The sequence below is a fragment of the Oreochromis aureus genome, linkage group 18, assembly GCF_013358895.1.
Source record: "Oreochromis aureus strain Israel breed Guangdong linkage group 18, ZZ_aureus, whole genome shotgun sequence".
In the NCBI taxonomy this organism is placed as follows: domain Eukaryota; kingdom Metazoa; phylum Chordata; class Actinopteri; order Cichliformes; family Cichlidae; genus Oreochromis; species Oreochromis aureus.
In genome coordinates, this window is record NC_052959.1 from 10,201,811 (window position 1) to 10,229,804 (window position 27,994).

Below are 27,994 nucleotides of genomic sequence, written 5' to 3' on the forward strand. Positions count from 1 at the left end.
TGGGCGAGGACACTGTTATGACTGGTGCTTGGCTGCAGGACAAACTCGCTGAGGCCTTGGTATGTTTTTTTTCCCTTCTAATTTCCCCCCATCTTATCCCTCGGTTTCAGTGTGGAAATGCGGCTCCATGTTGGCGTGAACGTATGAAACGGGCGAAGACATTATTTTTAATCACCCCCGAGGACCGTTTCAGCCTTTGCAAAACCCGGCGTGATTTTTGGTGGCTTTTTTGAGAGAAATAGGTTAGTTACCGCTCTGTGGTTGTGTTTCAATTACATGTGGACGGAATTAGAAAATACCCTGTTATTCTAACACGAATGAGCTTTTAGTTTTGTTTATTTAACGGAACACACGTGGGATATTTTTACATAATGGGCTCCCGTCATCACGGGTTAATCTTTATATTGAGCTTTAGTCCGCGGCGCTTTGAAATAACAGTTGTTACAGGAGCTCATTTTTGCATGTGGGGTCACTCCAATGTGTCTAATGTCTGAAGCCGTTACTGGCCTCTCAACGCCTGCCTTTAGCTTTAATATTATAACCTTACCGTAGTTCATATATGTGGGAAAACCACCATTCTTGCAGTCGGTTAAAGAGATGACACGGTCTGACTTGAACACGAGAGCTGTGGAAGATATCGCCAATTGAGAGGTTTTTGTCCAAGTAGGTAGGAGATTGTAGCTAACTTGTTAGCATAGCATGCTAGGTTAGCTAGTTAGCTTGTTGGAAGGCTCAGAGCGGCAGCGGGCTGACGACCTCACAGTATTCGTTTGAAATGCAGTTTCAGAGAAGCTAACTTTACTCTGTCGAAAATTGCGTTTTTTTTGTTTTTTTTTATATAAATAAAAAAAAAAAGTCACGGGTTAATAAAACTTTGAAATATTTGATTGGGAGATCCGGGTAAGTGTTTGTGAGGAGCATTAAATGAAGTGTAGACCGCCTTGCCTGGCTGGCATGTGTACTGACGGGTACGGCCGCCGCCGAGGCAAAACTAATGTTAACTCGCACGTTAGCCACAAGCTACCGTTTATTAGCTTTTATGAGTGCACAGTGCCACTAGACACTACGTTGAAATTACATCTAGACAACTGTGAATTATTTTTGGTGGAGAAGTTAAATGGAATGAAACGCAAGTAATTAGCCTTCATTTGACAATTATATCTGGAATGCTAAGGCCGGTAGCGCCCTTTCACACATTCGCATCTCCCCGTGACCCATGACATGTGGACAATTGTCAGCCTACCCTACCTACAAATACAGCAGAAACTATTTAAGTGTATTTTTTGCTACTCTGTTAACAGATGTGCTGATAGTAGAGAGTTTATTTTAAACAGGGTTGTCTTAAAGGCACTTGGGTGCAGTTTGAGTCATTTATGAGCACACACTGTGCTGGTAGTGACTTGTCACACACACCAAAGTTCAACTCATTCATTCACCGCTAGCTCCCTGCAGACTAACATGATGACAAATGTATTTAACTTGGCTCCAGTCAGACAGACGACCTTTCGCCTAAAATAGTAACCAAATAAAATCTGATTTGCCCAGTTGAAAGTACTAATATGCAAAATACCACATGAAGAAATGAGGTATTGTTGGTTAATATTCTAGGCAGCAGCCGCCTTTATTACAATGAATCAACAGTGAAACCTCTGTATTTCGTTTCCTTTTTACAGTACAAAGGCATGCTTCTCTTTTAGAGAAGTACTGCGGGGATTGGTGCCAGACATGGCACACATATCCATTTGGTGTATTCAGCTTTTTGCATTGCTGACCTAGATTCTCTCATTGTTTTGTGACACGCCCCTTCTTTCAGAGCATTTTACTCAGGTTGCCTTCTCATCCACTTGCTAACAAGCCGTTGCTAAAATGTTCCTTCTCAGTAGGGTAATTTGTCATGGCACTGATAGGGAAACTGTGTCCCGCGTGAATATTTGGCAGGGCCTGCCTGGTTCTCTGAAAGCTGGAGCAGATTATTTACCTCCACTACATGGGGAGAGTTGGGCTGGGGGTAAAATGAGTGCCACTCATGAGTCTGACTTTTCATATTAAACGTAAACTATATGAAAATATGTTTTGTTGACTGTTTTTTCTTTTAAGGAGTGATTTCACACCACGCAGCCTTTGTATGTTTAATGAACTGTAGTGTAGTTACTGATTTTGTAATGGGGTATTTGTCTGTATTTTTCTTCTCCTAGGGGCTGAAAGTTGTTTCCAAGGACTAAAGCGCTATGATGCGCCTCTGAGGATATCTCGATCACATGGGTAACACTATTTATTGTTGTCCCCCCCCCCCCCAAAAGCTATTGCTCGGTGTCTTTCTCTTGGCTGTGTTGAAAATTATATTGCTAATGCCTAGTGTTGGGACTCTTCGAAAGAGGAGCACAGTAGTCTTTTATCTGTGGTCTAACCAGAGGTCTAAAGTACGGAGCAGGATTTGGGCTTATTGCGGTAATTTCAGGTTTAACCCAGGGTTTGTCAGTATTACAAAGGTGGTTCACCTCTTGCAGGGTTACATCACCGATCAACTTATGCTGCAGATATAACCTGTTTACATTTGAGATAAGATATCGGCAGGTACAAAATCACTACATGCTGACCAATCAGTTCTCTGTAAAAACAAACAAAAAAAGTTTCACCGCTCATTGAAAATCCCTCTGAACTTGGTTTGTGGATAATATGTAGGGCTAGAGTTTTTTTTTTTTTTTTTTTTTTTAAATAATAATAATAATAATACATTTTATTTGAGGGTGCCTTTCAGAAACTCAAGGTCACCTTACAAAGAACAAAATTGAAATTAAAATTTTGCTAGTAAGTAAAATCAAATCAAAATGTTTTTCTTCTTCGTTTTTTTTTCTCCTTGTTGTTCGATTTGCCTTAATATGTGAAGCTGACACTTTCTCCAAGCCTACTTTTGAATTCTGTTTTTATAATTATTCTTTACTTGCTCTCAGACTGTTAAACAGCATCAGTGGTGTAGTTGAAAGAAAAAAATTGTCTTACACCTTAAACATGATTTAGTCGTTCTGATCATCCCATGTCCTGAAGGTGTAACACTGAGAAGTCCCTTAACTTTTACAATCAGTATTTTTTCCAGATTTTCTTCCTTACTTTAAATAAGCTGCACTTGAAGAGTTACATTTAGCAACTCTTTAGACCAAAGCACTTAAACTACACACACATTTATACAGTACTTTCAATACAGCAATTTGCCCCTTAAGAGCACTCCTGTAGCTGGGTTGTCTGCAACAGCTATGTTGCTTTCAGCCTGTATTATATATATATATGTTCATATTTAAATAATTTATAAATATTGCTTTGTAAAGTCAGTTGTTCTGCTACCAGTTGATCTGTCTGTGCGGTTGGTCACATGCTGCCAGTGTGGCCCCTTTCATGTGAACGTCCTCGTAGCTAGATTAGGAAACCCTGAGTTAACTTATTAAGATGCTAACCACCGTCATGCGACCTTGTAGCCTGATTTCTGATATTGGGTAAGTGATCCGAGATAAGGAAGAGATGTCCTGGGTATGTTGAACTTAGTACTTATGTAGTACAGGTCCTAGTAATGGGAATGTGAAAGAAAATGTTGATAATCCAGCATTAATAGATATCACCAGGAATGTCCTAGAATGCTTGGATTGCACATAACATTTTTTATGTCTATATCAGCTTTTTTCATTAGCTAAAGTCTTCACTGGGATGTAAATGCTTATATTTCTTCTTTCTTTTTTTTTTATCCATTCTATTCAATGCGTAATTACATCTCATTGAAAGTATAGTGGGATGGTGAAACAGTGGCATTTGGCTTTTTAACTAAAGTTGATGTTTGTTAATAATGTGAAATATTTATTTAGAGAATACTTCAATAAACCCTCCCGCTGCTTTTACAGAACACCATTGATACCATGTGTCATTATAGGTTTACAGTATGGGAGTGTCTTTGCAGGCTTTTTTTATTTGTACAGCTGACTCGTATGTTGTGTTTTTACACCTGTACAACTATTTTAAACATTTGATGGGTGGTCATTGAAACTTCATCAGCTTGGTCTGCTGAATGTCTAGTTTTAAAAGAATAACTGGGGCTGAAAGGAAAACCAAAGAAACTGGAGAGAGACCAACGTGGCATGTAGCATAAAATATATGAATAGTTTGTTAATGCCTTTAAATGTAAACCCGTTCTGCCAAACTATTATAAGAAGTTATTTTATGCTTTTAATCTCTAAATTCCTGCAGTTAATCAGGCTCGGTTTCATGTTAAGTCACATATTTAACTGCACACTTTATCTTTAGGAATATAATGTTTGATGTTAGTGAAGCTAATAAGAGAGTGAATTATCTGAAGATGAAATGCAGACTAAAGGGGACTCAAAGCTTCAAGCAGTGAAGTGGTAACCAGAGACAGTGGAATATCAATGACATCCAGCAATTTACGTGAAGGATCTAAGTCTTCTTGTAAACAAGAGGTGAGATATTGAGGGACCTGCAAGCAGTATCACTGATTGAAATTTCAGAGGGTGGTAAATACATTTGAGGTTTAATATCACAGCTCTATTCTCATTTGTACTGGTGTAGTGGTTAATATGTTTGCCTTCCATACAAAAGATCCCAGGTTCAAGACAAAGAGGGGACACAGTCTTGGCCTCAAGAGTTAAAAGTTAGTGGACTCCTAACTCTGAGTTAAGCTTGGAATCAGCTGTGGAAAGGCCCTTTAAATAAGGGGGCAGCTGGAAGTACCTTCTCTTTGTTGGTTCTTCCTTTTTGACCTCATGCTGTTCGGTCTGTTTTTCTATGTTTAAAATGGCTTTACTGTCTCCTCCACTTCTCATCAGGCCCTTGCATAATTAAGAGTGGAGGAGTGGGTTGTCAGCTTTTTTATTGAGGGACCCCTTCCCCCCAGTGTTATGTGTGACTGAACCTGCAAAGATAAATAAGCACTTTTGCAGGTGTAGTTACTTTGCGCCCTAATTTGAAAATCCACACAGCATCCAAAAATGTCCTTCTTTTTTCTCGCATTTGATAATAGCAATGAACATTAAGTTGTCCTAATGTTTTCTCCATAAGCTCTGCTGTTTTTGCTGCTGTTAGCTGTTGGTGGTGAAACTTTCTTTGATGTGGATCTAATGTTGTTGGACTCAGACAATGTCAATTGATCATTTTGAGTAGTGTTTCCCCAGGGGGATAGTGTGTGTGTGTTGTTTTTTGTTTTGTTTGTTTGTTTGTTTTGTTTTTAATTTAATTGTATTTAATTTATTGATTTACTTTTTAATGTTGAACCTTGAGTCTGACATGAGCTGGTATAATGTTAGCATGTAACCAGCTGTCCTTGTTGTTTTCCAGAGATGGGAAGGTCACATGTCTAATTTGCTTTGAATGTACAATTGTAACATGTTTTCTTGTGTTCGAGCCCTGACTTCAGTTTAGGAAATGAAGCTTGAGGTGAGAAGAAAGAGTATGAGGTGGAAATCAGGCAGGGGAGAGAGAGGAGTGATGGAGGAGATATGATGAAAATAAAAGAAGGTGAATCAACATGGCACCTTCCACAAACTGATGCCAATGTGTATTTTTCCTGTAGTAATTAATTAATTAATTAATTAATTAATTCTAAGTTAATGAGAATGCACCCAGTTTGTTAGAAAATTAATTACACACTCATCAGTGTATATTTATGAGTGCCATAATCTTTTTTTTTTTTTTTTTTTTTTCCATCAGATAATCTCTAATTACTTATTCTACCTTTAATCTTACTGTTGGAGCCCATGTGGCAGACGTACACCGGTCAGTTATTGTGACTTCATGTTGTGTTGGAAGCAATACATAAATGTTAAAAGGTCTAAACTATTAAGATTGCCGTGACAGTCTTTACAGAAGAGTGACCATGATTCATATTCAGACGAGAAGCCAGCATGTTCAGATGCTGTCAGATTAATCAAAAGAAATGTATGTCTGAAAGGGTTTTGGGTAGACAGCTGACTTATAATGCTTAAGCTTTGGGAGTTATGTCTCTGAGCTATTAAGCCGCTAATTAAAATTTCATAACAAGCTTGGAAGTTACCTAAGAGATACTCATTACTCTTTGCTCACCATTTAGACCTGACTTGCATTCAACCTTTATTTATGTTCGCTTTTAAAGACGTGGGTAGCCGCTGGAGTTTTCAAATGAACAATAGGTGTTGCTACTCAGACTGTACGCCACATTAGTTCCAAAATGGGAAGATGGGAAGGATTTAAAAACGGAAGCAAAGAAATTGGTGAAGTTATATTTCCACAAAGTCTCATGTTTTAAACTGTTGACACATCTCCTGTATAATCTGTGAATCACTGAGCTTCTATTGGTGGTAAAAACCGACACGATTGTACACTCAGGTTCTGCACCCAGCTGTGGAGGCACAACCTGGGTTACAATAATCAAAAGGTTGAAGTGACACCAAAACAGCGGCTGTCGCTAGCAGATGTGATGTCAATACATTTATTTGTGCCATAACCATCAAACAGAGATTTTAAGGTGAAGGCAGTGCTGTGACAGTAGTACACTGGTGGCAAGGGGTTCATATTTTATTGAAACGCGTTTTTAGGTGTCATTTTTTGTTTCCATCAGTGGAGCTTATGGGAGATTGGGATTTCTTTCAGGCTTTTTGCTAAGTTCTAGTCATACTGCTTCATTGTGAGAAAATGTATCCAGCAGGACTTTCTGACCACCTTGTTATGGATTGCTGAAGGGCTTGTACCAGATTCCAGCCCTTTTGGTTGAGTTGGTCTTGGATCTGAGCCTCGGGGATGTGGCAGGAGACATGTTGACTTTTTCAGCAGGCTGGCATGGTGGAAACAGTAGACGTTCTGTCCCTCGTCCAGTCCCCTTGTTTATTTCCACAGTCCCATTTAAACAGTGCAGGTTCTGCATGAACAAATATGGAGGACAGACACAAGTACTCGATGGATTATTGCCGAGATTTAAAGCCCATCTATTCCAGACGTTTCAGTCTAAAATACCCCGTCTGCCTCGTGAAGGCGGCTGGTAATTATTTCCTGTTGTAGGTTAATGAATGGAAACTGGTGCCCTGCCTAGAGCTAAGTGGTTACTGCATCCACAAATAAAGAGGAACAAGATGTCGTCATTTATCAAATGACATTTGCGATTGCCTACTTCTGTTTTTGAATATCCAAGATGTAGGTCAAGCAAGTTAATTTTTTTTAATGATTTCATTTAAGGATTCCTTTTCAGTGCCTGTATGACTCTTTTAAAACTGATTTAGTGCGCCAGAATACCAACTAATGTTTTTGCAGTCTATTTATGTTGTTGTTGATTTTAACACGTGAGTGATCGAGATGTCTACCACTAGAACTCGTTTGCATTTCACTTCTGCAGTGTCTAATACCACCGGCTTTTCATGAACTCTGTGCTTTACTTTTACAGGCTCCTATCCTGTGCTGACCCAATGGTTTAATCACCAGGACTAAAAATGAGCATAAGCAGTGATGAGGTTAATTTCCTGGTTTACAGATATCTGCAGGAGTCGGGTATGTCCAACAAATCAATATTTGATCAAACAGCTCTCCTTGCGGTTGTAGTAATCGCACTGTTAGTAGTTTAAATATTTTGTCATGAGTAACTTTTAATCTTGCAGCATTTGAGTCTGTGGAAATTAACTTTGAATTCATCCTACTTTCTGCATGATCCGTTCTTCCCGCAGGCTTCTCTCACTCTGCATTCACCTTTGGCATAGAGAGCCACATCAGTCAGTCTAACATCAATGGAGCCTTGGTGCCCCCTGCTGCCCTCATTTCCATCATTCAGAAAGGCTTGCAGTATGTGGAGGCTGAAGTCAGCATCAATGAGGTCAGGGTCTGTCTTTGCATTGCTTTCAACTGATTAGTTCACACTTGAAACATGCTGGAAAGAATAGGTGTAGTGTTTACTTATGTGTCAATTGCTCTGATAACAGTGTGACCACTTCACTTACAAATTCTTTTTGGAAATCATGAATGCCAGGCCACCTGGCTTGTTATGAACGCACTGTTAAAGAGCCAAAATTCATGTTGTTATGGAAGGGGAGAATCTTCAGCAATAGTGATGCTTTGCTTATTTCAGCAAGGCAATGCCAAACACATGCTGGCTGTGTCACAGCTGCTTGGCTCTGTTAAAAGAGCCTGGGTGCTAAACCGAGCAAGTAGTTCCACAGTCAGACCTGTTCCTCTTTATCACATTCAGTTTTTCAAAACCAAGAAGGCGACTGTCAACATGCTAATCTTCCGGCTTACTTTATAAAAAAAAAAAAATTCCCCCAATTATTCCAACTCTTTTGGTAATGGGGTGAAATAACACTGTACGTTCTCTGTGTAGGACGGCACCTTATTTGACGGGCGGCCAATCGAGTCCTTGTCTTTGATTGATGCCGTAATGCCAGATGTGGTCCAGACCAGGCAGCAGGCCTACAGAGACAAGCTGGCCCAGCAGCAAGCAGCAGCGGGCAGTGGCAGCAGCACGGGGCCACAGGGAAGCACCAAGAACGGAGAGGGCGCCGCCAACGGGGAGGAAAATGGATCCCACGCCTTAGCCAGTAAGTTTAGCTCATGGTTGTAAACAATCTGAATCAGCTTCTGAACTACCAGCTGTGTTTTCTCGTCTCAGGCAGGATGTTATTTTCAGCTAAATGCCTGATACACAGTTATAAAACAAAGTGGTGTTGACACATTTTTAAACATTAGTACACAAAACACTTAAATGATCTGCTTTCAGTGAGACAGCAGTACAACCTGAATTAATGTTACAATCAGGTTATGAGTCAAATTTTTTATTTTTGCTAATTTCACTAGAATGGCTTTATAATATTCTGAAAGACTGCATCTTGTATAAGTTAAAGCTAACCTCTTTTTTTTTTTTTTTTTTGGCATGATTTTGTCTGTTTAATATTTCCTGTGATGGCTGCGTCACAGTTTGAGGGTTTTGTGTAAAGTGTTTGTGGTTTGGTTGGTTTTGTCCTGACTGTGTTGTACAGTTGTGCTGTCTGTTGTTTTATCATAAGAGGAAATTTCCAGTCTGCTTGGTTTCCTCCGTTTTCCCAATGTGTTTTAAATATGATAACACATTGAGTATTTGATTCAGATTTAATAACTGCTCCTTATGGAACGATTCAAGTTCTCGAGGTTCAAAATGAAGTTGTCATTAGCCGACTCCTTGTGAGTCTATAACATGGGGTTGACTTGCTTGTATTTTGCAGATGACTGATTAGCTGCATCCAGAAAGTCCATCTTACAGTGCGTTCACACCGAACGTGATAGATGCGACCAAAAAGCGCCAGACGCCCCTAGCTGGTCGCGTGCACATTCGCAGCTCGACGCGCGTCCAAAGCGAACTGGTTGCGCTTTAAAATATGCAATTTTCACGTGCATGAAGCGCAAATGTGGGAGGAAGTAGTGCCAGACGCAGTAGCGGTTTTTGATACAGGCGACTCGGGCGTTTGCCCGGGGTGGCATCACGGGCATCGGCAAAAAAAACAAACAAAAAACATTTGCTCGTAATCATGCTGCCCCGATGTCATGCCAGCGCATATTGGGAATGGCATAGGCACCGATTGGTTTTCTATCGCCCATTTGCTGGGAGGCGTCCTCCGTTTGCGAGGTGCGCCTGCTGCTTAGTGGCACAGAGAGGAGAGGTGCGGGGCAACGGGGGATTCTCTGGCTGGCTGGAGCAGCATCTAATAACCAACTTGCAAAATAAAAACAAACCTACAAACACGAAAACACCAGACATTATGATACAGACTTATAATTTGCACCAATGTTTTTTTGAAATTCTATAAGTGAAAAGTGAGCACGAGAGCCCTCGGTGCGCCTGCGCGCTGCTGTGCTGAAGTCAAAGTAAACTTTATTGTCATCTCTGCTATATACAGTCCAGTATATAGAGAGACGAGACGACGAGGCTCCAGTTACAGCAATGCAAGTAAACAAACAATAAATATAAGAAGAGTAAGAAAATAAATATACACTTTAGGACTAGGGATAAAGGGATCATTAACAATTTAAAATTTATAATTTACAGTTTCATCATTTAAAGTCTCACACACAACTTCTCTAAAGAAGAGGGGGGCGGCTGCTTCGAGATGGAGCACATTTCATTCATAATGTTGTAAATCCAAGCCCATTATGTATTCTTGATTTGAATCCTGGGTTGTGCGAAATCCCAGAAGTAAACCCTAGATAAAGTGAATCTGTGAACTAAGGTGTAGGTCTGTTAGGTTATGTTGTGGTGTTCCTCGAGTTGGGGGATGGGTGTTAATACTGAAGTGCAAAATTAAAACCAATGGAATATTGACAAGAAAAGGTCAAAGCCATCAGGTCCTCAGTTCAGAAAAAAGAGAAAAGAAGAGGAGGAGAAACGAGCAAAAGATACCGGAAAGCAGATGTGTCATTGGATAATGGCAGGTCATGTATCCTGAAACAATCAGAATCAGAATACTTTATTTATCCCTAAGGAAATTATGGGGGTTACAGTTGGTCCAAGAAGAAATGGTAAAAATAGTAACAGTAACAGACTAAACTCCAAACATTGTTTCTGCCCTGGAGAGCCTGCTGCCTCATCAGAAAACTACTGATTGCTAGAATGAATGGCTTTGGCTGGACCTGCCCCTTTGAACTAGGTCAGAGCATCACGTCACCAGGCTCCTGATTGGTTGTCGCAGTGCGACTTGACGCTGGAGTTGAGATTTTTCCAACTCGAGCGGTAGACGCGATAAGCGCGAATACACAAACTGCAGCGTGTATTTTACTTCGCGCTTCAAACGTGTCAGTCGCGCTACTTGGTTGCACGAATCAGGCAGAAAAGCGTTTTCGCGACGCAAATCTGCTTCTGAAGTTTCGCGCGACCCCGAGTCGCGCTTCATCGCGCTCCTCCATTGACTTTACATGTAAACCTGAAGCTCTGGTTGCGTCTATCTCGTTCAGTGTGAACACACCGTTACATTTATTTTATAGTGTTTTACACCCGCAATAGTTCATGTGTGCTGGAGCTTTAGGACTTCCAGAACACAGATGACTTACAATTCATTATATTGCTTAAACACCTCCACACTGAGGATCCGGTTCCTTTTGTGTGAAAACAGTGGTGTTAACCATCTAACCTCAGTACCTCGTGCCTGCGGTCAAGCCACTTTTTATGAAATAAGTTGAACCGATGATGTACATGTGTGCTGCTGTGGGACTGGTGTGGTTTGTAGCTTAGCTAGTGTCAGATTGTCATCATGAACTATTTTGTACAACATGATGCAGTTTGCTAATCTGCTTGTTGAACGATGATGTTTAGTGAAAACTGGTTAATCCTTTTTAAATAATTCACCTTTGTAGCGGAAGAACAGGACTATACTTCTTTGCATTGAATGATAGGAAACTAGCATGTGCTTATATAAACATACCTTTTCGTTATCTTTTCTCATCATACATGTATTTGCATCTCTTCATCCCAGAAGTCAAATAGAGAAGTTCACTGTGTTATGTTGTTTTGCGCCCAACTTTTCCAGCTGCACTGCATTCGCTTTGCTTTCTGAAAAATAGCACAGTACTTAATGAATGCTAATGTTCTTGTTTCACGCTCCTTCCTGTAGATCACCACTCGGAGATGATGGAGGTAGACAGGGATGTGGAGATCCCCCAGAGTAAAGCCATGGTCTTGAGGGGCCACGAATCGGAGGTTTTTATCTGTGCCTGGAACCCAGTCAACGACCTCCTCGCCTCTGGGTCAGTATTACTGATGGAAACGTGGGATTGTTATGGGCGAGAGTTGGCCCAGCTAAGCGCTAGTTTCTTTGAAACATTCACACTATCACCTTTTCACCTTGTAATTCAAATAACCAAAATGATTTTTTACCCATCTTGTCTTTTTTTATATCAGTGGTAACTTAAGTATTTTTACCCAGAGTTCACTCTTGATGATTTATTATAAAGAGTCTAGATCTGTGAACCATAGTTGATAATTTTTAAATGTGATTATTAATTACATTTTCTTGGTTTATAAAAAGAATAACTTGTTTGGAATAGTCAGTGTGCTTTCATCACAGCTAAATGAATGTTACTCAGAGTAGTGTTTTCCTGGACATTTGCTGGTCCACTTCAGTGTAATCACCAGAGATAGGCAAAGTACGGGATTACTATTGCAAAAAAGTAATTAGATTACTGTTACTTTCCTGTTAGCACGCTGTGTTTTTGCATGACTAAACCGTGATCTAGTTTGTGAGAGTGTCTCATGACAATGACGTATGAGCGTGCGACGTCCGTGGCAGTAAGAGATGTGTGTAGATAAGGGGTCCACAACTCCAGGCCTCGAGGGCCGGTGTCCTGCAGGTTTTAGATCTCACCCTGGGTCTACACACCTGAATCGAATCATTAGGTCATTACCAGGCTTCTGGAGAAGTGCAAGACATGTTGAGGAGGTAATTTAGCCATTTGAATCAGCTATGTTGGATCATGGACACATCTAAAAACTGAAGGATACCGGCCCGCGAGGCCTGGAGTTGGGGACCCCTGGTGTAGCTCAATAAGGGATAATATGGAGTGCAGGAGAGGGTACGACCATGCAGCGTTTAAAGCTTGGAAGTACTGACATTACTCTGAGTTTGATTCCTTAAAAAGTGACAAAAACATTAGTCTGAGCAAGCACCTAGCACGCTGCCACGAGAATGTGAAATTCACATAGACACCCCCGCAGGGCTTGCAAAATCGCTAGCCCGACGTCCTGGGACTAGCGATTTTTCCAGTCGGGCTACCAAAATCTATCTCAGCCCTGCCCGTCAGGCTATCATAGGAAAGAAAAATATATGTCAATGCTTTTCCATTCTTTCGCAAATGTAGCTGGGTAATTATGTCATTGGCATCGATGAGCCACTGCCAATATGTGAAATCGAGTTTAAATTTGCGCTTCCTTTTTTTGGCTTTCACTTTCACTTTGCCATTGCGCAAACTGTGTATAGAGAGCGGCAGTATTGATGGTCGCAGATTAATTGCGCACCAATTCCTCTGACATCGTCTTATCACTCATTAGCTTACTATTCAAACGTGACAAGTGAAATTTCCCACAGCAAACTTAAACATGTGAGAGGTTGATTGCGCAGAGAATCGCTGACCGTTATGTGAGTGCGTGTGTAAAAGCAGATGGATTTACGCTGGAATTTTAGTTCTGCAGAGCCAAATAAGACAGGTCAGGGTGAAGAAGGGGCAGCCAAAGAAAAGCCGACCACAAAACGGAAAAGTTATGACAAATCAGACTATGAGGCAAAAAGAAAGCTCAGCTTTTTTGGTTTCATGGACAAAAGAATTTCTGTGGCTGGAATATGACAACATAAATACCATAATGTTCTGCCGGGTGTGTCGTGAGTTTCCCTCGATATCTGAGTCGACAAGCGCCTTTGTTACTGGGACCAGTAATTTTAAGAAAGACCCCATCAGATTCCATGAGAAATGCAAGAAATGCATTATTGCTCAGTCTGCAGTATCTTTCCCAGAACAAACACCAATTGCAAAAACATACTAAAAATAAACTAAGCACAAGAAGAAGTCCTGAAAAAGCTGTTTAGAACAGTGTACTATGTTCCAAAAGGTATACCATTGGCAAAATGTAGCCGTCTTTGCAAACTTCAAAAAGCAAATGTCCTAGATCTTGGTTCCACTTATCTCTTACCCGGGACTTAAGCGGAAATTTCAGATTCAGGATCTGACACAGACTGATTCATGTTCTACACAGTTCTTACAAGTTCATAGAAATTTCTGTTCAATTAGAACCAAGTATTTGAGTTGATGATTGTAATTTTTATACAATTGTTGTGATTGATGTTTTGTTTTCTTTACAATATTATACCTTAATGTATATTACTGTAAAGGAAACAAAACATCCATCAAAAAATTGTTGTCATGTTTTTTTTCGGGCTACTTAAATTTATTTTGGGCTACCAAAAACTGAAGAGTGCCTGCCCGAAGGGCTACCAGGGATTTTGAAATTTTGCGAGCCCTGCCCCGGATCCCCCCACTGACATGACCGTTGCGACACTGGGCAAACCTCCTCTCCTGCTAAACAGGTGAAAATAGACTTAAGAGTGACAGGACTTAGTGCTGCTGAATCTTTGACTTTATTTATTTTTTGCTGTGTTTTACTTGCTTCTATTTGAAAGAGTGAGTGTAAACACAAAAAATTATGTATTTTATATGCTGGAATATGAAAAAAATAGCTTTAAACAAATTTCTTCAAGTGAGAGAATGTTGCATATAATTTAATTTTTGCTCGATGCAATGTGCATAAAGTTAAAAGATTAAAACTCATAAAACAAGTTTTCAAAAGAGTTTTTCATTTGATTCAATTTTATATAATTGATTATGCAGAAGAAATAGAATTGGGCTGAAAGGTCTGTTGCTTTAGGTTGTTTTTAAAAAGTAACTAAGTAATTAATTACTTTTGAAAATAAGTAATCAGTAATTAGTAACTAATTACTATTTTCAGGTAACTTGACCAACACTGGTAATCACATAGAGGAATCTCTTTGATGATGGGTGGAGTATGTATTCAAGAACAAAACATGTTGCAAACGTGACACATTTTACAGAAACAAATGAAACGGACACAGCAGATTTCCTGACAGGTATTAAACCCTCACTGACAGATACAATGACAAGAATCATTTTTGGTGTGAAACACAAAGTTAGATTCTTCTCTCTTTGCTTCAAGTGTCAAACTCTGTGCACTTTATTGCCGTTTTACAGTCAGTCTATCTGTAGCAGGTGGCTTTTTTATGGCTTTAAAACCAGGCAGATAACCTCAAGAGTAAGCTTTGTTTCCATGCACCTGTTAGGTGAATTGGCCGTACATTAAACGCTGTATTTGCTTTACTCTTATTTAATTACTCAGACCAAAGTTTGTTAATCTCTTAGTCAGACAAACCCACTCATAAATCAGCTTTCTCCTGCGGTTACATCAGACATAAACTTCTCCACTCCTACGCTCCACTGTTTGTCAACATGGCTCAAGGGAAATGCCTGAATTTTTCAGCAGTTGAACAAGATGATAAAGAAGAATAATGCATGCAATCCACCAGGATGCACAACCGTTATGTGGACTAAAACAGGCTAAAAATAACGATCATCTGAAAGAAAGCTCTGTTCAGCAGGAATTAAAAGCTGTAACATGGCCAAATAAAGCAAATAACATTTTAAACCTTTTTTCCAAATTAAACCGTCGAGTCTTAATTTATAATAGTAGCCAGCCAGAGGTAAGTATTCAGCAGGCTGTTTGCTGTGTATTCAACAGTCTTGCTCCACAGTATGTGCATGCGTCTTAAAATAAAATGGAGGAAAAACAGCGATTACATCTGGAACAATCCTGTAATATAGGAGGGTCTGCGTAAAGGGCCAAGTATCCACATAAACCAACGTGAATGAGTTTTGTGCTTGTAAAATCTCTTTCTCCTTTTTCTTCAACAGATGATGTGAAAAGTTTTGATAGGGATTTTAAAAGATTTTGGATTTGATGATTTGGGTTCAGGTTCGATAAAATGCCTTTAAACCCCAACCCTACTCAGGAGCAGTGATGGTCAGTTTTATAACCTTATCAGTACCGATTTTAGAAGTCCAAGTCACGTGGGTGTGCCTAATGCAAGGTTGTTTTGACTCCTTCAGGTCCGGGGACTCGACAGCACGGATCTGGAACCTGAGCGAGAACAGCACAGGCGGATCCACCCAGCTGGTTCTGAGGCACTGCATTCGGGAAGGGGGCCAGGACGTACCCAGCAACAAAGACGTCACCTCACTAGACTGGAATGTGAGTGAAAGTGGGATTGTGTGAAGTTAAACTGTGGAACAAATACTAACATGATCATACTGAGTGCTCTGTGTTGGTCATCTAATCTTCGGGTGTGGGTTTATGCGCCTGTGTGCATGATAATAAACACAACTTTGTCAGGAGGCATTCCTTCTAACTATAGCCATGTATAAGGAGGCACTTGAGTGAGGGAAAAGGCCTTTTCCATAACCAAGCTGCAAACATTTTGTGCTCTTTTGTTCCTATTTGTTTTCGTGTTACCCTTTTTTGTAGTCAAAGTCGATGCACAACATTTAAAATGAGCCTCATTCATTTACTCATAAATTAGTCATAATAATTTGGCTGCACCTGATGACAACGCGCTTCTTTACTTCAGAGCGAGGGGACATTACTAGCAACCGGCTCATATGATGGCTTTGCTAGGATATGGACAAAAGACGGTAAGGCTCTTGGCATCTTTTGCATCATAGCATTTCAGGCGTTTGTCCCTGGTCTCTTTCCAAGTGGCATTTGGTTATTTTTTTTCAGGTAACTTGGCCAGTACTTTGGGTCAGCATAAAGGCCCTATATTTGCACTCAAGTGGAATAAGAAAGGAAACTTTATCCTTAGTGCTGGTGTGGATAAGGTAAGACACATTGCTTTTGTTTGTAATTTTTATTATTATTTATGAATATTCTGGGGGGTGGAAATTTTCGGTTCTTGTGGTTTGGATTCCTGATTTGACCAAAACAAACAATTTGAACATATGTCTTGGGTTCGATCGGTCATTACTCAAAATATTGTCCATTTTATAGAATAAAATTTAAAAGCAGATGATTTGTAATGATATTCTGCTATAAAGTGAATGTTAGAAATAAATTTCTCATAAATGATAATTTAATGACAATTATTTTCTATAATTTCCCCCTTTTTTGGAAAAGAAAGCAGTAGCATATTGATTCCATGCACGTCTGTGCAGATATTTTGGATTTGCCTCAGTATGTAACATAATGAGGTTGTTGCATGTCATAAATGTGAAGGGCAGCGTTTCATCTGAAAACAGAAAGCTATTTGTTCGTCCAGTCAGAATTATCAACACATGGTTCAACATTGCCACCTAGTGTACAGAAGTATATTGAAACCGTGTCTCCTTGGCATGCTTATGATTGACCAAGGGCTGGGATATTGTGATATAAAAATGGCGTTATGTTTGTGATGTAGTGGTGTAGTTTTGTATTATCTCTGCTTGTGCACATTATTCAGCCACAAAATGTGATCTCAAACATTTTGAAAAGATGGCAAGATATTAAAAAGACAGTGCTTTATTCTATGTAATGTTTTTGATTGCTTTTTATAAATGACACTAGTTCATCATAAATAACATCTCTATCTTCACACAGACAACAATTATTTGGGATGCACACACGGGAGAGGCGAAGCAACAGTTTCCTTTCCACTCAGGTGAGTGACAGGAGTCAGCTGGATTGTTCATGTGACGTTTCCTGGAGTGTTTCTGTTTTTAGGCATACGTTACCTTTAGTTGAACTGCAGTGTGAGAGCACAGTGAGACCTTAACTTATTTCTGTCTAGTTTTTCTGGACATCGTGATTGATCTTTGATCCTGTGATATTCAAGCTAGTTTATCTTAACACACAAGGTGTCATTTCAGTATGACTGACTGCTGCTTTGAATGAATAGACAAAGCATTTTTATTTGTTGATCTAATGATTAGGGATGGGTATCGAAAACCGGTTCTTGTTGAGAACCGGTTCCCACTGTTTCAATTCCTTGGAATTGTTTGCCATTTTTGCAAACGATTCCCTTATCGATTCCAGTCGCCCCGAATGACGTCACCACGTTGCGGAGAGTGCCTAGGTGGCTCAAACGCTAAAAAGTTTGGTTATACTTTACGAGAACGGATGGCAACGGGGCAACTTGCAATACTTGCAAAGTAGATATTTCATTTAAAGGAGGAAACACTACGAATATGCAAAAGCATTTGCTCACAAAATACGCGATAACCTTAAATGAGTGTCGTGTTTTTAATTCCGCTCCGGACTCGTGAATCTCAACCCAGCAGCAGCGGTAACGTTTGCACGTCCTCTCCCGTTAATACGGCAGGTAAATAATCAATTAACATCGCGATCTGCCTTATTGCAAAACCTGCCATTACTGTGCGCTGCATTTAGGTGACCATGATGAGAGAGACAGAGTTTGGCTGGCAGTACTCGCTGCAGTCTACCGGTAGCGTCTCCTTTCAAACCAGGATAGACGAATGTCACCGAGCAGTGACTAAGTTTGTGGTAAAAAACTTGCACCCATTTGCCACAGCAGATGCCTCCGATTTTCGGTAAGTGAATGTGTTTAATTGTAGGCAGGGACATTACTGGATATTCTTGTGTAATTGCTACAGAATAATTCATGTTATACTTTGTTATTGCTACAGAAGAATATTTATTTTATTATTTTACATTTACAATTTTTTTTCCTGGGGACCCTGTGACACCACTTTGAAGAGCCGTAGGCTGTGGATCTCTTAAGATCTCACTGTTGGGTTTGTAAGGCCATGTTACTCCTAAATTTCTATCTTGTTCAAAGAGAAGATATAAAACAAAGTTCTAAGCTAATCGACCTTAGTGTTCTCCTTTTTTAAAAAGAATCGATAAAGAATCGGAATCGTGAAAATCTTATCAATACCCATCCCTACTAATGATCGGGTCTAATGTGGAAGGAAGAAATCTGTACTGTGATTTGTTCTTTGTGATCTTCTCCGTCAACTTAGTGCTGCATCAGCCTTAAGCGGCATCTTTACCTCTCCACAGCGCCCGCTCTGGATGTCGACTGGCAAAGCAATAACACGTTTGCCTCGTGTAGCACAGACATGTGCATCCATGTGTGTAAGCTGGGCCAGGACAGACCTGTGAAGACCTTCCAGGGACACACGGTGAGAATAGAACACTCCCGTGTTAGCACTCCATCTCACAAGTAGGAAAATAGCTCTGCTGCTCAGATGCGCTGTGTTTGATCAGTGACGTGCGGTGACTTTTTTACAGAAAGACAAAGAGGGAAGGTTGTTGCCCAGAAACACAAACAAAACCATGTTCCTTCATTATTTAACAAGATAAACTGGATCAGATTAAAACATTTATGCTGTCTACACTCGTTCCTGGCTGATGACTTGTAAAATATTATTTGTATTTTCAAATTAATATCTGCTATACCAAAAGTATTTCCTATTAGCTGAAAATGACAAATGTTGGATGAAGTTTTCAAACCATTTCTTTAGGTAGAGAAGCAATAAAACACTGTATAATCTGCATAATTGCAAAAATGTGCATAGAGTATCAAAAATGAGTTCTGCAGAAAAATTTAGATAGGAAAATTGGAAAAAAAATTGGATTGGAAATTTATTTATTTTTTTAAAAAGAAGTGTACAAAAATGTTTTAATAGCAAAAAAATCAACAAAAAAAGTGTTGACCAGTACAATTACCTTTCAATATCTAAAATGTTAATGACAAATAAAGGTGGATTATTGGTTAAACTTATATTCAGTCAGACGTCATTGTCAACTTTTCTTGCTAATGTACTACAGCAGCTATTATCAACTTTTTCACTCTCCATCTTCTCTACATCACACATGATGGCCACAGTGATTAGCAAGAGGCAAGAGCCAGGTCCACACACTGGTCTGAATCGGTTGACAATAGCTGACTGCGACCACAAGATGGCAGTAAAGTAAAGAATGAATGCAAACTGGCCAGGAGCTTTGTGACAGCTGTCTGAGATGAGAGAGATCACTTTACCTTGGTTCAGTTTAATTTATGTCTATTTTTAGGTTTGACTATATTTAGGTGGAACATTACTGTGTTAGATGATATCAGGGTGGCACTCCCTCCTTTTGGTTTCTGATAAAAGTTATAGTGCTCATAAAGTGCATTCAGTCAATGGTAAAAATTTTTTACAATTATCATACCATTATGTGTCACTGCCATTATCATTTGTCTCTGTCATAAGCTGAGGAGCCTGATAGGCTGCTCATTAATTAATTAATTTCATAGAAAAATGGACTATGCAGCTCAGCATGACTGTTCTGCAAATTGTTATGGCAAATTTGTTTTAACCCTTGTCATTTTTTCCAGTTTGTAATTAAAAACGTAAGCTGGAGTAAATGAAACCCTAACTTTGGAAAAGATTTGTTAAAAGTCTTGATTTGAAAGAGATTTTTGTTTGGTGAAAAGCAAGAACCTCTGCGTGTTATCCTTGTGTAGTGTATTGTATTATCTGTGGTCGTGTGCACCAGTCAGACTTTTTGTTTACACTCACGTCTTTCTCACCCTAGAATGAAGTGAACGCCATAAAGTGGGATCCTACTGGCAGCTTGCTGGCCTCCTGCTCCGATGACATGACCCTAAAGGTCAGTTCACTCAACAAGATTAGGCCTAATGTAAAAGAACAAGCCGGGCCTTCATAGGAACACTGTATATTTTTTGAAGTGTCCCGAGTGTACATTACCAGTCAAATTAAATGTTTAATTTTTTTTCAAGGCTTTTAAGTGTTGCCTTGATTTTCTCTCACATAGATCTGGAGTATGAAGCAGGATTCATGTGTCCATGACCTCCAGGCCCACAGTAAAGAAATCTACACCATCAAGTGGAGCCCCACAGGCCCCGGGACCAACAATCCCAATGCCAGCCTCATGCTGGCCAGGTAAGAATAGAATGAAACATGTTCCTAACTTTTCATCTTTCTTCTCTCTATGTCATGTGTCAAAGGGTATTCCTATTTATAAGGGAATGTTAATGGTATGTAAGATACCCTTGATTTTAATTCTGAAGAATAACTGAGTAAGTAAAGAAATTACTTCTAGTTTTTTCTAGTTATAGTTTTACACAACTCGTAAACTTTTGTTCTGATCAGTGGCCCACATCTATCAGTGACTTCAGGATGTTCTGTTTTTAATATGTTTTACATGTGGCCTGTGCTCGACACAGATGTCTACATTTCTGGGGGAAATTGGGTCAAAAATTAATTAATTTTATTTCACCTTAACAAGCCCATTGTTGTATCCGTACAAAGAACTGTCAGTAGGTCAAGAAAATATTGGAACAAGGTCATGATTAATTTTTAATTTTATTTAAACTTTTAACATTGGTTTGTATTCATTTTTGTTACAAAGCTCTTCTTCTTTCTCTTGTTAAAAAGCAGCCATTTCTTTTACAGCAGGGGGGTTTTTGCCTCTCAGAGTCTCTGCTTAGTTCATCTTGAGCCAAGATGACAAAATAAAGACTTTGGTCAACAAAGGCATGTAAAATGCCCCTTCTTATGTCGTGATCATATTTAAACAACACATTTTAGCATATGAACCAGGAAGAAGATTTCTGTTGGTGGAACACCTTTAGAAAACAGTCACAGATATAAACAGATTGTTTATATTAAATGGTCTTTTTAATACTAACTTTTTGGGAGTTTTTCAGTTAAACTAACTATGACATGAGAATTAAATGCTTGTTTGTATGTTTTAAAGAAAATGCCTTGGAGCTTTTGAGATTTCCTGTATCTCTTCGAAAGAACACTCCAGATAAAAATGTTTGCTTTCAGTTGGATGTGACTCTTTAATCAGGATCTGGACATGGTTCACTACACAATGCAAATAAGAGTTGACTGTTGGCTTGCCAGGATTATTACTTCCTTGTATTTTCTCTGAAAAGTTATTGGTTTGTTATTGGTAACAGTGAGCAGCCTAAAAAAAAAAATTAAAAAAAAATCCTAATTTCCTCGTCTCAGATAACGCAGCTCTGCCATGTTTGCTTCCCATCAATTACGTCCCCTCTGACTGGATTTTTAGATTATTATTTTTTTAGGGCTGGGTTTCAGTTTCAGTTTTAAGTAGCAGTTGTGGCCATGACACAGTGTATTTTATATCTGGGACATGGCTCTTGACACATGACCCTTTGCATCCCTCTCTCTTTCCCCTCTCTCTGCAGTGCGTCGTTTGACTCAACAGTGCGTCTGTGGGACGTGGAGCGGGGCGTGTGCATCCACACACTGACCCGCCACCAGGAGCCCGTCTACAGCGTGGCCTTCAGCCCAGATGGCAGGCACCTGGCCAGCGGCTCCTTTGACAAGTGTGTCCATATCTGGAACACACAGGTCTGTGATGGTAGCTTCAAATTAAAAGCTGACCTGGTAATAAATGCTGAACCAAGATATTCTAAAGATGTTGCCTGATATTGATAAATCTGTGTGTGTGTCTCTCCAGACGGGTGCTTTAGTCCACAGCTACCGAGGGACAGGAGGGATCTTTGAAGTGTGCTGGAACGCCACAGGGGACAAAGTAGGAGCCAGCGCATCTGATGGATCGGTGAGTTTTTCTGCCTGAGAGCTTCGTCACTCCCAGTAGCATCCACCCATATGCGCTCTGGCCTGTGTCTGCAACTTTCACACCACCTTTCTGACCACAGAAATGTGTCAGCCCCATTTAATAAAAGTCTTACCAAGTTGACCTGATAAAATGGGCTGGGGTTCTACTACAAGTACGTCTGCTGCTAGTATTATAGTAGCAGAAGCATTTGATCATTTCTCTTGCTTAGAAACTTTCCTAAGCAAAGTTGACTGTTTGACTGTAGCCATGACCTGAGCTGATTATTCTTTGAGCTGTCAGCTAATAGCCTCTCGTAAATGGTGAATTCAGAACGTTCTTCATATTTGTTGGATTTATCAGCACTTTTGGCAGCCATGAATGGAGCACTTCAATCTAAAGGCTTTATTTTAAGTGCTCTATCAGGGAAAGATATATGGTCATTGTGGCATCAAATAGCCGTCTGTCTACAATTTACAGATGCTTCTTAACCAGACTCTAAAAAGTTTTTATCTGCATTTGAATGAAACTGGAGAAGTCCCACGAGCAGTTACAAGGAAGCGCACAGTTGCAAATACATTTTCTTCTGAGTCAATTGAAAAGGCGGAGTACATCTACTGTTGAATTTTCTAATTTCATTATAGGCTGATATTGATAGCATCCCTTCCATGACATAATCAGGATTCTTAATTGGCCTTAGAGTGCTGGCTTTTATATGAGCTAAAAGCTGTGTTATGTGCTAATGTTGTGTAGCTGTTGTGTATGAAGCAGAGCTCTGTTAGTAGTGTACCTGTTACCCAGGCACACTTTACTGTTTAAACAAGCCTTCTGTTGACCAATGCTTTTTACATTTTTACATTTTTAATTTACATTTAACCTCTATATTGTGTTTATTGTGCATTTTGCTATTTATCGTACTGTTTATTTTAATCTTTGTGTACAGCGCTTTGTGACTACCTGTCTATGAAAAGCGCTTAATAAATAAACCTTACTTACTTACTTACTTACCCAGGCACACTTTGCATTTCACCGCAAATGTTGTTCTCGTTGGTCTCGTTCTTTTCAAACATTATGTCTCTGCATTATGAAGTATTTGTCTGTTGCAAACTGACACAGCAGTGGGAATGGAAACGTTCAACTAGTAAGCACCTGCGTACCAACCAGTAGAAGGGAATGAGGAACAGTGCAGATATGTTTCCTGTTTTTTGGGGCACAAAAAAAAGGAAAGGAAATTTGAACTGTTTGGATTTTTGTATGATTTCAAAGTACCCCCCAAGTTGAAAGGCTCAACTTATGCATTCTATTGCTCATAACGGCACAAAGTTATACTGCTCTAGCAAGGTACTGTATAGCATCTTTATAACATGACATCCCAGACTGGACCTTTCAATACAGAGTATGTGTCCTTCATATGTGCCCATCTTGGCCTAGCCCACTCCTGAGAAACACACAAAAAATGTTCCTTTTCTATTTTGTAGTTAAATTAACAAAATCAAAATATATATATACATATCTAAATTCAGTTTATGTTTGCGTGAGCTTGAGCCAACAACACCAACAACAGGTGTTGTCCTCATGACATTTAACATTAGGTCTGTAACATGTTGTTGTTACCATTGCGGTGATGCTAAAGTTAGCTTCCTATATTTGTGTAATTGTGTCGGTTGCATCCTGTTTTCAGACTTGATCAACCTGTTCAAATGTAAGTTGTAAAAAGCTACTAAATGATCTCATTCAAGGCAATAGTAAACCAGCTCCAGTCCAAAAACGCAGATCTGACAGCGGTTTTTAAAACTGATTTTAAACTCCCGCCCTCATCTCCAGTAGCACAGATATTTGTCTCAGTTTTCAGCCAAAAATAGTAGAACGATGACACAAACTGCTGAGCGGCTCTTCCTGTGACTTTTAAACATTATTTTTAGGCTGAAACAAGATGTCATATTTGACTGCATGCTGAGGTGGCAACCCCTAACCCTACTCAAGTACATAAAAAAAAAAAAAAAAAAAAATGTGTAAAGTTTTTTCTTTTTAAAAGGGTGCTTCTAAAACTACTTTTATTGAATCATATTCATTTATGAGCTGCTGTAACATGAATCAAATCGTTGAATTGCCACCTGCAGTCAAGTTCTATAGAGTCTTGCTATAGACTCTAATTTTATTCAGGGGTGTTGCAGCAGTGACACATGGAAAAGTTTCAGGACACTGGCCCTCAAGGGCTGGAGTTCAACACCTGTGAATTAGACAGTTTTTAACTCTCAGTGATACCACAGTGTTTTGGACCTGAAGGAGACGGAGTTTTGGACCCAGATTACTGTGCGAAGCTCCTGACTATGATAGCCGTAAGCTCCGACAATCCATCAAGCGGTGCAGCTTTGTAGCTTACCTAAGTTGTGCAAAAACAATTTTTTTTTTACAGATTTTTGAGCGCCGTGTACCACATAAAACCGGTTCGAGGTCAGTAAGCACAACCAGAATTCATACATAAGGCGCACTGCCGATTTTTGAGAAAACTAAAGGATTTTAAGTGCACCTTATCGTGCGGAAATTTGTGTTCATCTGTCACCACAAACTGATTTAAAGTCTGACAAACAAAAGCAGTGAGGTCAAGCGAAGCAATACATGCCTCTTGAGTGTGAGGGATGTTTTTTTTTGTTTTGTTGAAACAAGCTGCAGCGCTGCTGATTTTTATCACTTTGGTTGGTTGTGCGCTCATGTGTGGACTTTTTTGCAAAGAGCATCAGACTTCAACTGCATTTTTGCTGTAGAGTTGTTTGAGCTGTGTGTGAAGAAGACTGCTATAAAGTGGTATGGAGGTTTCCAGACTGAGGAACTTGTTTGTTTGGGATGTTGATTCCATCTGTTTTAGAAAATGTCCTGGAAATGTATATTTGGGGAAATGATCCTGTAGATTTCAGATATAAGCCATCTCAGCTTTTCCCTGACCTACTTTTTCAGACTTATTAATTAAGGATATGACTGACTGAGTAGTGTCACGTGGAATGAGTTACTGCCATTGGTTTGTTTGCGTACATACACTGATTATAATAAAGACAAAGGAGAAAGAGGAGGTGCAGGTTAAAATAACCTTACCGTACATAGGAGAAAGAGTCGAATAGAAAGGGTCTTAAATTGGACTGTTGGTAACTTAAACTATGTTTATTATGCTGAAATGCCCACGAGTCTTCACACACTGCAGTGCGTTCAGTTTCCACAGTATCACATTTTATTGTTTTACTGGCTTGCTGAACACAGTTGTCTAAGCATGCCACAGGTAAGTATGGCCCTCTGGTCTTTTTGGGTTTTGATCGGAAAATATTCGTACCCCCTGAAGCATACGCACGGCTCCTGCTATGGCAGAAACTGAAACTCCTGGCACACGGGGTGACATTTTGTCTAACCACATATGCCTTCCTGTTTGACAGGTATGCGTACTAGACCTCAGAAAATGACACTCATCGGGGGAGCCATGGACCGACTACGAATGTGTACATAGCCAAAATGACTGTCCCTGCCTGTCCGCCACACTGCTGTAGTCCCACAGATGCCATGGCCTGCCGTTACAGCCAACTGGAGCACGCCCTCCATCAGACGTAGACCCAAGGACCACATCATGGCAACAAACAGTTTATATGCAAATGCATCAGATATACCAGGTCTGTATGGACATTAGTCTTTGAGATGCGGGATTTAAACATTTCTTTGTTATCACACAGTATAAACGTGTCACCACAAGCAAACCAAAACACCAGGATTCCTCTTGATTTCCTCTTTTTGTCCTTTGTATCCGACTTGTAAAGAATTTTGTTCTCTGGTGTGTGCATATTGCATATGTCAGCATTTAGTGTCCTGTGGACATCGTTGTGTTGAGTTTGGACTTTATTGATCTCTGTAAATTACATGTGAGATGGGAGAGAAGAGAGACGAGATGGGAGATGTTTTTTGTTTGTTTTTTTAAGAAAAAAAGATGTTTGTCTTTTAAAAAGTGGATGTTCAGAGACGTTCATTGGGAGATAAATTCATTTACTGCAGTCTTTGAGGTTCAAAAATGCAGATGTATAGTTTTGTCAACTCTATTTTTATCCAGTAGGTTCGTTCCATTTTTGTCATTAAAAAAACAAAACAAAAAAACAAAACGTAATATAAAGCAGTTAATCAAAGGTTGAACTGTCCTTTGCTTGCAACCTTTATCCTCAGAAATGGTTTTCAGGTTATCACAGTTCATCAGGTTATGTTGGTGCCCTGTAGAATTCAAAATCTCCTGGCTGAAAGATGATCTGTGTAGCTTTTAACACGGATGACATCAATGCTGTTAAAGAGTGGTCAGCTTCAGGTTTGCGTCTTTGAAACTCACCTCGTCCTTGATCTGTCGGCACAGCAATCACTTGGTGAGAGAGACGGGAAAACCAGCCCATTACTTCATCGGATTTGTAGAATTAATAGTCCTAATTGTGCTTGTTCTCAGTTAATATCTATTGTTTTTCATAATGCGGCTTTGTTGGTCTAATTGCTTCTTGTTGCCGGAAACAATTAGACCAAGATCATCTGGAGCATTGTTTCCTGCTGTTGTCAGGTAGTAGGTTCCCATCATTAACACACACACACACACACACACACACACACACACACACACACACACACACACACACACACACACACACACACACTCTCTCTTTGGAGACAGGCTGTGTTCAGGCCTATGCACGGTTAGACGGCGCTTTTGTGTGCAGTGTTCAGAGTTGGCATTTTGAGGCAAGTCTGTTGCTGAAAAGCAGACTCTCAGCATAGGACTTGTTGTAACATGGTATCTGCATATAATATATATAAATACATTTATGAATATATATCTATGCTACTACAGGGGATTTTTGTTGTGTGTGTATGCCACTCCTACGTTATGGGTGGATTTTAAAGTAACCTTTTCAAAACTCTTGAAATACAGTACGTGATGTTCTTGTGCATCACTGATAGTTGTGACCATGAGGAATGGTTTTTATTTATAAAATACCATTAAACAGTTATAGCTAAATTTAAAAGAAAAGGAAAAAACGGTAGACTTTTTGATTATTATTAGTTTTTTTAACCCTGCACTTTAGGTTCAAATGGAGAAACAGTCTCCGGCACATCTGATTTAAAAAGTCCCTGAGGATGGCCCAAATGATGTAGAACATGTTCAGTAGGAAAAATAAGGTTAGCAGTGTCTTGTCTGACTCGTAGGGCACTTCAACTTTGAAACAAACTAACTTCATGGCATTCCCGCTCTCATCTCGTAGCCATAACAGCACCTTCGGCTTGATATGTGCACACATGTCGCTGGATAATTCAGAGGTTTTGCTCAGCATGTTACGTGTCTTTTGTTTTTTCAAATACTGAAGCTGAAAACTGCTGAAGTTTGCTTTAATACAGTCAGCAGTACTTGGACTGAGTCACAAGGACACTATTTCAAATGATGTCTATGACGGTGGAATGGTATTTTATAAACGTTTGTTTTTAGACAATAAGCTTTTTACACTGCATTCAAGTGTGTTTGCAATTTTTTTTTTTTGTTCCTTCCAAAAGTACTAATTCTATCTTTGCTATGTTGGAGAGCCCTTGAAGGTTTTGTACTGATCAAAACTTTTGTAATTTTGATTTATTTGTAGCTATATACTCAAAAGAAACGACAACAAAAATAATCTGGATTTAATTGTTGATGTATTATAACACAACATGTAAATACTGATTTTAAGATTTGTTTTTTTTTTTCGTCTTTTCCCTTGTACTCTCTTTCTCTCTCACTCACATGGCTGCAGTCTGCAGCCTCCTGATCAGACTGTTGTAATATCACTCAGATCTCAAGGTCTAGAATAAAATCTATTTTGATAATATCAA

General features: G+C 39.5%; 1 protein-coding gene across 8 annotated transcripts; it reads left to right on the forward strand.

The window, feature by feature from the left end:
• On the forward strand, positions 1 to 27,994 carry tbl1xr1b (tbl1x receptor 1b). Of its 8 annotated transcripts, none has more exons than XM_039602305.1 (16): positions 1 to 59; positions 2,196 to 2,262; positions 7,409 to 7,512; positions 7,686 to 7,831; positions 8,336 to 8,552; positions 11,592 to 11,724; positions 15,646 to 15,787; positions 16,164 to 16,227; positions 16,316 to 16,413; positions 17,168 to 17,228; positions 18,590 to 18,711; positions 20,108 to 20,182; positions 20,348 to 20,475; positions 21,753 to 21,918; positions 22,028 to 22,129; positions 25,549 to 27,994. In XM_039602305.1, the coding sequence occupies exons 3-16, from the start codon at positions 7,455 to 7,457 to the stop codon at positions 25,573 to 25,575; spliced, it is 1,539 nt and encodes a 512-aa protein (XP_039458239.1). In that variant the 5' UTR covers positions 1 to 59; positions 2,196 to 2,262; positions 7,409 to 7,454; the 3' UTR covers positions 25,576 to 27,994. The 8 variants fall into 8 exon arrangements, with proteins under 8 accessions (XP_039458239.1, XP_039458241.1, XP_031595888.1 ...); XM_031740028.2 differs by lacking the exon at positions 1 to 59 and adding an exon at positions 86 to 242; XM_031740027.2 differs by lacking the exon at positions 1 to 59 and adding an exon at positions 477 to 667.

Bases quoted from the DNA above. Each gene is read 5' to 3' on its own strand.
- tbl1xr1b (XM_039602305.1), top strand. From the start codon at position 7,455: ATGAGCATAAGCAGTGATGAGGTTAATTTCCTGGTTTACAGATATCTG. The intron at 7,832-8,335 runs GTCAGGGTCTGT...TTCTCTGTGTAG, and splicing joins CTGAAGTCAGCATCAATGAG to GACGGCACCTTATTTGACGG. The intron at 16,228-16,315 runs GTAAGGCTCTTG...ATTTTTTTTCAG, and splicing joins TAGGATATGGACAAAAGACG to GTAACTTGGCCAGTACTTTG.